Here is an 11,112-nt window from a genome sequence, read left to right as displayed (position 1 = left end):
GACACACCAAGGGGTCTATTAGGAGAGTCTTTGAATCCTTTGAGCTTGCACAATAGCTTGGAAGCATGTGATTTAAATGAGAGGTCATCAGATCTATGTCCTGCAAAACCATTAGGAACTCTGAGCGATTGAAATTGTCCAAATGGCAAAACCCCTCTCTTAGATGGACCGATTGACTGCTTAGATGATCCACCTCCCAGTTGTTCACACCTGGTATGTGAATTTCCAAAAGGGAGCAATGAGCACTCTCTGCCTAAGACATAGTTTTAGACACTTCCTGCATGGCCAGTGGACGGATATCCCCTTGATGAATCATGAAGGCTACCGCCGAGATGCTGTCCAACTGGCGATGAATAAACTTTTCCTCCCTCAATAGGGGCCAGAGCTGAGAGCCCGAATATCACCCGAAGTTCCAGAATGTTGATTGGTAACCTTGCCTCTAAAGGAAACCAGACTCCTTGCACTCTGGCATACGTTGCAAAATATGCCAAGACTGACGAAGGAAAAATCAAGGGTCAAAGACAGACTTTGTGTCCTCAAGAAAATGATTGACTGACGGAAAACCTAAAGCAATCTGTATGCCAAATAAAAATAATTATTTGACCATGAAGGAAGCAAGTCATAGAAGAAGTTTCAAGTGAAAATGGAGCAAAATAAACTGCGTCTGAAGCAGCTACCATAAGTCCCACCACCACCATGCACTGAGCTACCAATGATAGATAGTTCATGGCAGGAAGAGACACATCCTCTGAATACTACATTGTAAAGTTCCGTTAGGAAACTAGATGCATAAGGATTGAGTCTAACATGACTCCTGTAAATTCTACCCTTATAACAGGATATAATGAGCCTTTGGGGTACATCAATACTCCAACCATGGTCTTGAATAAAGACAGACATTGAAGAGTATAAGCAATAGCTATTAACAGGAAATATGCTTGCACTAGAATGACATTCAGATAAGAAGCAGCTGAAATGTCCTGATTCTGAGCACTGGCAAGATTTTATCCAACACGGGTGGTAAACTAATAGCATAGGACATGTAATGTCTTGCATATCTACAGAGACAGGGTTCTGCCTATGTAAAATGTATTATTTACTGCTGAACATGCAATGCACATAGACAGCTTTTAGCGATTTGGATATCCCAATGTTGTAAATAACCTGCATGATGTATATTACTGCAAATAATATTCCAAAGAGCATGAAATGTACAACAGTATATAAAATTCAGACTGACATAAAAAAACTATCTGTTTACATCCACTGGCAATGGTGGGAGTACAATGCTTGGGGGCACTGAGGGGCGGAGCTACCACCAGGAGAAAAGCCTGTGTTCAGATATCATAGTAAAAACACTTTTGGTTAACTTTTAATAAATAATTGTATACTAAGCATAATAACCTTTTGAAAATTTCAAAAGATTGATCCCCAGCCTAACTGGAGCCTCCTCCTTCTTAAAGGGCCATACACCTAAATAATAAAAGTGCCCACAAAAACACAGAGTTGCTGAGGGCTGTAAAGGGTCAAAAGCTTCCCTGATAATGTTCCCAATGATGATAGAACCGTTAGGGTCCTAAAAGAAAGAAAAAATGTGTTATGAGGAGAGCAGGTTAAGTCCCCTGGCTATGCTGTACCTGTGTCAGAGTACCTACAAATAGCCTCTGTATGTGTACTGTTTAAAGTTACTTACCCTACGCAGAACCCCTCCACTGGCTTACCAAGCATGTCAATGTCAATGCAGCAGTATCCAGTAGAGAGCCCATCCAGTGCAGTTATCGAGTAACACAGTGAATTGCAGTAGGAAATACAGGAGTCACTCGGGGGGGGGGGGGGGGCTAGGGACGGGTCCCTGCAATGCCTGAGGGTAGTTATGCTTGAAGTCCAATAAGGAAATGCTGTGTATATAACAGGGTATTTCTGTGTCCCTGTATCATTCAGATGCTCCAAAGAGTCTTTTCTGTCTTCTTTGTAAATGCTATTCCCAATGGATTCTGGGTCTCATATAGGTCTGGGCTCCCAATTTGTAATCCATAAGCAAATAGCTGGAAGAACCTCTATTCTCAACCATCTCCTATGAGGCCAAGAACAAAACTAAGAAAGAGATGGGATGTGGGAGGGATTTTAAGCTCTGATATAGGTTCTTGACCTGCCTCCTAGTGGCGGCAAATATATCCCATATGTTATGGAGGACTGTCGATCATCATCATTTTATGAAATGAATATTGAATTTAATATTTTTTTTCTTTCATTCCTATATGTGCTTTGTTCAAAATGTTACTATGGTGTTTAACCTTAAAGGGATAAGAGACCCAAACATTTTCTTTTGTTAATCAAACAGAGCACACAATTTTTAAAATTTTCCATTTTACTTCTGTTGTCAAATTTGCTTAATTCTGAGATACCTAGTTAGGTGTCTGACACACTACATGGCAGGAAATAGTGCTGCCATCTAGTGTTCTTGCTAATGTATAACATTCTTGCAAAACTGCTGCCATTTAATGCTCCTGATACGTGCACACTTCTGAGCTTACATCCCTGCTTTTCAACAAAAATACCAAGAGAACAAAGAACATCTGATAATAGAAGTAAATAAGAAAGTTATTTAAAATGGCATGCTCTATCTGAATCATGAAAGAAAATGTTGAGGTTTCAAGTCTCATTAACTATATCAACAGGAGTAGATATAATCTGGATATTGTAGCTGTTTATAAAAATATCCCATTCCCTTTATTATGTATCAAAAAGTCTGCCAACTCTCTATAGCACTTTCCTCCAGCCCATAACTAAACCATGGTGCTTTGTAAAACTGTTAGCAGAATTAGTTTTAATGTAATATTTGTGGTTTACTAAAGACATAAAATAGCAGCATGAAACTACTTGAAATATATTTACATACTTGCCCCCCAGTTTACACTTCTAGATGACTAATAAAGTGTTAAAACATAACACACTTAAACAGAACATACCAATTGTGTAGTATGCACAGTAAATGTAAACTCAAGTGATCCACATTAGCTTATTAACATGACAAAAATATGAACCATGCCACCATTTTTAGACATGATACTGAGGTACATGTTTCTACTGCTTGTAAATTACTAAAGTGTAGCAAGCTCTGAAGTATTTATCTATATATAAACTTTTATATATGTATAGTAATTATACATTTAATTAAGCATATATATGTATATATATATATATATATATAGAGAGAGAGAGAGAGAGAGAGCGCACTCATGTGTTAATAAAGTTATCTTACTAGCGTGTGCCACCGTTTAAATGCACAGATATATTCAGAAGGGGTGAGTTAGTTTAACCACTTTTTATTGTCTTAAGAATGGGTAATCGCTATAAAAATACACAAGTGTGGTTAATACCAAAGTGCCTTACTATTATCACTTTGGCTGCAAGAGATAATTACTATGTGTGACTACTTTGATTTAGCTTTCATTTGATGAGGGCATTAAAATAAAATTGTTTTATCATTGACAGTGTACATTGTTTATCATTTACTCGGATGTGCAGGGGAAAAAATAGTTTCGGACAAAATATTTTTAACAAATAATTGAGGAAATGCCTTACCCCAAATATTTGATCCCTGCACTATTCAAATTTTCATAAACACTTAAGTTTGTTTTCATTAAAACGAATGTAAATTTTTCGAAGCTACAGGTGAAAAGTTCACCTTTGGGTCCTTGACCTCCAGTTATAGGAAAGATATGAGACAACTATCAGCTAGAAATATTAGGAGTTCAGGCGGCCATACATTCCCCATTGCCTAGGACAGCAAAAATAGACTACTGGTTTTAACACTGTTAAAAATAGTAATATGAGGTGCGATTACCTTTTGCTGTGGAGGTTTTACAGTAGGATCGAGCATAAGAAGCAAGAACAACAAGTTTAACAGTATGTATTTGGGACAGGACTGAAATATTGCCCTATTTGTCCATTTGGACCCTTACCCCATTGACAAGTGCAATATTAATATTTATCTGATACTTTATGAACACAAGTAGGTGACCTTTAAAAACAATTTAGGAACAATCCAGCATAGAGAGTGTGTTTGAATTCTCTTCCTTCCAAGAATACTTGTTTCATTCCTCATTGTTATGGTTATCTGAGGGCACTGCTTATAAATACCAGTCCGTCTGTACAGTTATCTCACTCTGATTTAATGTTCTCTCTCGGATCCACATATCCAGACACTCCAAAGTGGGGGGATAACTTTTTAGTTCAAATTTGTTAGCAAAAATACTTTTGGAATTACTAAGCCACTGAAGGTCGCCCGTTCCATAGATGCAAATATCCCGTATATAATGACCTAAAGAATGAAACAAAAAAATATTAAAAATAAAATTGTTTACATTATTTTTATATTGCAGTACTTTACTTTTAATTTTTTTTACTATAATAAAGGTAAATAAAATCAGGATAATAAATGAATAACAGTGAGACATTGAAAGCATTTTATTTTATTGCAACCTATCAAAGCTATTAAAAACCAGACAGCATATTTCAAAGTGAAAAACTTCCATCAATGCTCAAAAGCTGGAAAAGTCCTCACAATATTTTCTAAATATCCCCACGCCTCATATATGCAACATAGAAGAAAAGCTTGAATTTGATTACCACACCCCTCTGTATAATTTAACCCCTTAATGACCACAGCACTTTTCCATTTTCTGTCCGTTTGGGACCAAGGCTATTTTTACATTTTTGTGGTGTTTGTGTTTAGCTGTAATTTTCCTCTTACTCATTTACTGTACCCACACATATTATATACCGTTTTTCTCGCCATTAAATGGACTTTCAAAATATACCATTATTTTCATCATATCTTATAATTTACTATAAAAAATATTATAAAATATGAGGAAAAAATGGAAAAAAACACACTTTTTCTAACTTTGACCCCCAAAATCTGTTACACATCTACAACCACCAAAAAACACCCATGCTAAATAGTTTCTAAATTTTGTCCTGAGTTTAGAAATACCCAATGTTTACATGTTCTTTACTTTTTTTGCAAGTTATAGGGCTATAAGTACAAGTAGCACTTTGCCATTTCCAAACCACTTTTTTTCAAAATTAGCGCTAGTTACATTGGGACACTAATATCTTTCAGGAATCTCTGAATATCCATTGACATGTATATATTTTTTTTTAGAAGACATCCCAAAGTATTGATCTAGGCCCATTTTGGTATATTTCATGGCACCATTTCACCGCCGAATGCGATCAAATAAAAAAATTATTTTACTTTTTCACAAATTTTTTCACAAACTTTAGGTTTCTCACTGAAATTATTTACAAACAACTCATGAAATTATGGAATAAATGATTGTAAATGCTTCTCTGGGATCCCCTTTGTTCATAAATAGCAGACATATATGGCTTTGGCTTTGCTTTTTGGTAATTAGAAGGCTGCTAAATGCCACTGCGCACCAACCGTGTATTATGCCCAGCAGTGAATGGGTTAATTAGGGAGCATGTAGGGAGCTTCTAGGGTTAATTTTAGCTCTAGTGTAGTGTAGTAGACAACCCCAAGTATTGATCTAGGCCCATTTTGGTATATTTCATGCCACCATTTCACCGCCAAAAGCAATCAAATAAAAAAAAATTGTTCACTTTTTCAAACTTTAGGTTTTTCACTAAAATTATTTACAAACAGCTTGTGCAATTATGGCACAAATGGTTTTAAATGCTTCTCTGGGATCCCCTTTGTTCATAAATAGCAGACATATATGGCTTTGGCGTTGCTTTTTGGTAATTATAAGGCCGCTAAATGCTGCTGCGCATCACATGTGTATTATGGCCAGCAGTGAAGGGGTTAATTAGGTAGTTTGTAGGGAGCTTGCAGGGTTAATTTTAGCTTTAGTGTAGAGATCAGACTCCCACCTGACACATCCCACCCCCTGATCCCTCCCAAACAGCACTCTTCCCTCCCCCACCCCACAATTGTCCCCGCCATCTTAAGTACTGGCAGAAAGTCTGCCAGTACTAAAATAAAAGGTATAAAAAAAAAAAATATATATTTTTTTTTAAGCATATTTACATATGCTGCTATGTAGGGTCCCCCCTTAGCCCCCAACCTCCCTGATCCCCCCAAAATAGCTCCCTAACCCTCCCCCTCTGCCTTATTGGGGCCATCTTGGGTACTGGCAGCTGTCTGCCAGTACCCAGTTTGCAAATAAAAATGTTTTATTTTTTATGTTTTACTTTTTGTTTCTGTAGTGTAGCTTCCCCCCCACAGTCCAATACCCCACCAGCCAAACCGATCACCAAAAAAACCATATTAACCCCTTTGATCCCCACTTCTAACATAAACATTTTCTGTAGGTAGTGGTTCCCACCCGCTCCCTCCCCGTGCACGCGCCCGCCCGGCCTCCCCGTGCACGCGCGCGCGTCCGTGCGCGTCCCCCCGGTCGTCTCCGCCCCCGATCCCGCCCCCCTCCGCATCACAAAGGCCATCGATGGCCGCCACCCACCTCCCATACCGGCTCCCACCCACCAACGAACGTAGCCGTTAATGTCCGGTGCAGAGAGGGCCACAGAGTGGCTCTCTCTGCACCGGATGGCTACAAATGGTTATTGCAGGATGCCTCGATATCGAGGCATCACTGCAATAACCGGAAAGCAGCTGGAAGCGAGCAGGATCGCTTCCAGCTGCTTTCCAAACCGAGGACGTGCAGGGTACGTTCTCAGGCAGTAACTGCCTTTTTTTTGAGGACGTACCCTGCACGTCCTCGGTCATTAAGGGGTTAAAGGGATACTGAACCCAAATTTTTTCTTTTGTGATTCAGATAAAGCATGCAATTTTAAGCAACTTTCTAATTTACTCCTATTATCAATTTTTCTTCGTTCTCTTGCTATCTTTATTTGAAAAAGAAAGTCCAGAACCCTGTACAGCACTTGTTTATTGGTGGATGAATTATCAGCCAATCAGCAAGAACAACCCAGGTTGTTCTCCAATAATGGGCCGGCATCTAAACTTACATTCTTGCTTTTCAAATAAAGATACCAAGAGAATGAAGAACATTTGCTAATAGGAGTAAATTAAAAAGTTGCTTAAAATTTCATGCTTTATCTGAATCACAAAAGAAAAAATTTGGGTTCAGTGTCCCTTTAATTAATTAGATGTGCGATTGTACTTAACTGCACAAAGCGCAATATAGTACAAGCTAGGTATGTGCATTCAGATCATTTGTGCTTGTGGAATTAGGGTATTTTTGCAACACACTAGATATGTGCAAATTCAGATCTTAGCATGTTGCAATTTCACAAGAAGAAATCAGGGTCAGATAAAGCCACATGCCGGGAGTGGCCGTCTTCTTCCATATTCGGATCATCATGAATTATCTGAATGCACAAGCCTAGTACAAGCTGATAAAAAAAAAAATAACATTACTTACATTTTCTACATTTTTATTGCAGGGTCTAAATACAGAATCATACATTTTGCTGCTTTAAGAAAGTGGGTTGGTGCTAAATGTAGAATTACAAAATATCTGATTCCAAGAATTAGAAAGTAAAGTCACTTGCTGTTGTCACCTGTGTAAGCTATAAATAATGAATAACTTTGCATTTTGTGTACTGCCATTTTTGGGTATTTCTGCAAACTAAAAGTATTTTCTGAAAAAGTAGGATCTCTTAGGGTAACTCATAGACAAAGTACACAAAAAAATCTAAAAAAATGCTTCATCCAGTGGGTTTGAAATGGCTCAGCAGTTAAGTGCATTATTTTAAAGTATTCAGATAATTAGTAACCATGTTCTGTTATTGATAATAAAAAAACAGATATAGGGGCAATGTATTCAGGCAAGCAGCTGGTGCAGAAGCACTATTTCATATAAGCTGGGCTCATCTCACTCTCACTGAGAGGTTGATTTATTCTGCTGCAACATGCTTACATACATTTTCTATAGCTTACATTGCCAGTACTGACATTTTTAGTATAGGTTCCAGTTTCAACAGGCAAAATCGGCTATTTCAGATGACAAAGTAAAGCTAAATGAACTGTTTGTAAACTACTTAATACACGTTAGCAGGTAAAAATGGAACCACCTGGTACCAGAAATGAGTACCTCCGTCAGGACACTTCCCTTGTTCTGGACCTCCCTTTATCCAGAGCAATAACTCCTGGTATGTCCCTTTGACCGCAGTCTAAAGTTATAGAGGTAAACAGAACTGAGGCAATACTCTGAACACAAAATGAACACTTTATTTAAAAGCAGCACACATATTTACACAACCTGTCATTCCAGAGTCACAGAGGGAATTGGTTAAACAGTAAATCAAACATATGAATACAAAACTCTAACAATTGTCTATTAACAGGTGAAACAGATGAACATATCAGGTTATTTGGGGGTGGAGGTGAGCGCCAAAAAAGGCTGAGGTAGGGACTGGGGACACCTGTTAGACTGATAGAGCGGTGTCCACAATGTAGGTTCTCTTGTTGACGTTGGTGGAATCGATGTACAAATAGTATAATAACTATAAATTAGTTGTAAACTTTAAGAATGTATATCAATGTTTAATCCACACAAAAATGTTAAAATATCTCAGATCTACTTAAAAACATACACAATCCTAAAAATAGAAATAAAAATAACAATCATATAAAATCATGGATCCATGTTACAATAAAATAAATGCAAATGGGAATGCACAATAAAAACCTTTTTGCAATAATTGATCTTATAGACCAAGTATCCTAATTAGGCCACGTGTCCTAATTGGAGTAGTTTATTTAGAAACAGTCCAGATGGTGGTAAATGTTCTTATGGTTATATTTGTCCAATTAAATCACAATATGGCAAAAAAAAAATTAGTGTCTCTGTCCGTGACCAATTCTGAAATAATTCCAAAGCAGTGTGTGTCCTGTGCCTGAAATGGTGAGAAAATGGAAAATCCAAAAATGTGTGATCACTTAATGTGAAAAAAAGGGGAAAAAAATGTAGAAAAAATGTAGAAAAAATGTAGAAAAATGTAGAAAAAATGTGTAACCTTGCAAAAAATGTGAGAATCCTCCAGTTTATGTGGCAAAAAGTGAGTATTCAAGGTGATTAAAAAAGTGTCCAATGTGATATAGTGATTTCTGTGCAATGAAGTTGTAGCTCAGTATGACCCAATCAAAAACCAAATAACATTGTGCAAAAACCTGTAAAGAAAACAAACAATACTATAATATATACAAACTGTTAAGTGGGTATATCAGTATTATGCTTACTCAAATCAGTCGACGCGTTTCGGCCATGTACTCCTGGCCTTTATCAAGACTAACATTGTGAGTAAGCTGAGAGAATTTATAGGAGCTGTTGCTAATGTTTGGGCGCCAAAAAGCTAGTAGGCCACGCCCCCTTCCTGTTAGGTGCATTGTGGGTATGGGCAAAAGTTTAGTTTTAAAATGTACTCTTAAAAAATCAAAATATTAATTTATGAGTCTTAACTATTATTGTGTTCTTGGGGCCATTTCAATTTGGGCTATTTGCTTTGTCTATGTGCCCTTAGTTGGCATCCTAAGTATGATAAATTTGTATTCCACCTACACTTCCGGTTTCGCTAGTGTTTGTCGTGTTTACTTCTGGTTTTTCTAATGTTGGCTCATATCCTGTGGGTTAGTGATGCTATCATACTTCGATAGCTATCTATTTAGGTATTGACCTAACTCCCTTTGTATGTCATATGGCGACTACTTTATCTTTTAGCTAAAGCTGCCTTTACTTTCATTCTTTCTCTTTATTACCTCTGTTCGGCACATATTAATACTTCCGGTGGGAGCAAATCTTCTGGGAATCATGCCCAGCGAGCGCGGACCTGGTCCTCTACGTAAGATACATTGATGACATTTTTCTCATCTGGAAGGGTTCTATGGAGGATTTGCATTACAGCATAGAAGTTATGAATATGAATACAAAAAAATCTGAAATTCACCTATGAATGCAATAGAAAGTCTATACACTTCCTGGATCTCAAAATAGATATAGAGAATGGTCAATTTGTTACTTCGACCTTCTTCAAGGAGGTTGACTGTAACAATTACATTCATAACGAAAGCTGCCACCACAAAGCTTGGAAGGAAAACATCCCCAAGGGACAACTCTTGAGGCTTAAAAAGAACTGCTCGGATCCGACAAAGTGGGAAGAACAAACCCAGGTACTAAAACAAAGATTTATCGACAGAGGATATAAAGAGACATTACTGGAAGAAAAAATCAAAGAAGTCAAAGCCATTGATAGAAAAACCCTCCTAAAATATAAAACCAGAGAGAGGACAGTGACATCCGAAGACAGTATAGATGTCCCGCTTATCACAGAATACTGTGAAAACAAACACATCATAGAGAAGATCTACAGAAAGCACTGGCCACTTTTAAAAGACGATGATGTCTTGGGAGAATTACTAATGCCACACCCGAAATTTATTTACAGGAAAACAAACAATTTAAAGAACAGACTGGCACCGAGTGTTCCTAAACAGAAAATGGGTGCAGTGGTAGGTCAATATAACAAGAAGATAAAAGGTTTTTTCCCGTGCCCGAATTGTAAAGCGTGCAGAAATGGCTGGAAAACAACCTCATTCTCATCTGCACATATGAAGGAAAAATTTATGATCAACGATCTAATAAGATGTGGAGACCATAATGTCATATATCTTATTGAATGTCCATGCAAATTACAATATGTAGGACAAACTTCCAGACAATTGAAAGACAGAATGAGGGAGCACATACTATGTATAGAGAAAAAAAGAATAGATACAGCACTATACAAACACTTTACAATAAAACATGGAGGAAACATCAGAGATATGAAATTCTGTGGAATAGAAATAGTGAGAAAAAATTGGAGAGGGGGTAACCACGAACAAAAATTACTCTTACACGAGTCCAAATGGATTTTCTCACTGAACAGTTTGTACCCAAAGGGTCTGAATAATAGGGAAGACCTCTCGCACTTATTCAGCCTCACAAAATAGAGCTTAATCATTGATTAATAGAGTCACCTATGCTCCATCAAATCACAGCTCACTTCTATCCACCTCACCCAGAAACATAGATCCTATCAGGTCTTTTCCACCTGACAAGTGTAGGTATACTGATAGCA

General features: G+C 37.5%; 1 protein-coding gene across 1 annotated transcript in view; it reads right to left on the bottom strand.

The window, feature by feature from the left end:
- Positions 1-1,828: 1,828 nt before the first annotated feature.
- The window catches only part of LOC128660743 (N-acetyllactosaminide beta-1,6-N-acetylglucosaminyl-transferase), a 156,551-nt gene continuing 147,267 nt past the window's right edge, over positions 1,829-11,112 (bottom strand). The window contains exon 3 of the mRNA XM_053714740.1: positions 1,829-4,324. Within this exon, the coding sequence (XP_053570715.1) occupies positions 4,134-4,324 (191 nt within the window). The 3' untranslated portion in view covers positions 1,829-4,133. The remainder of the gene's footprint in view (positions 4,325-11,112) is intronic.

The sequence above is a fragment of the Bombina bombina genome, chromosome 5, assembly GCF_027579735.1.
Source record: "Bombina bombina isolate aBomBom1 chromosome 5, aBomBom1.pri, whole genome shotgun sequence".
NCBI classification, from domain to species: Eukaryota; Metazoa; Chordata; class Amphibia; order Anura; family Bombinatoridae; genus Bombina; species Bombina bombina.
This window is presented reverse-complemented; position numbering and strand designations above follow the sequence as displayed.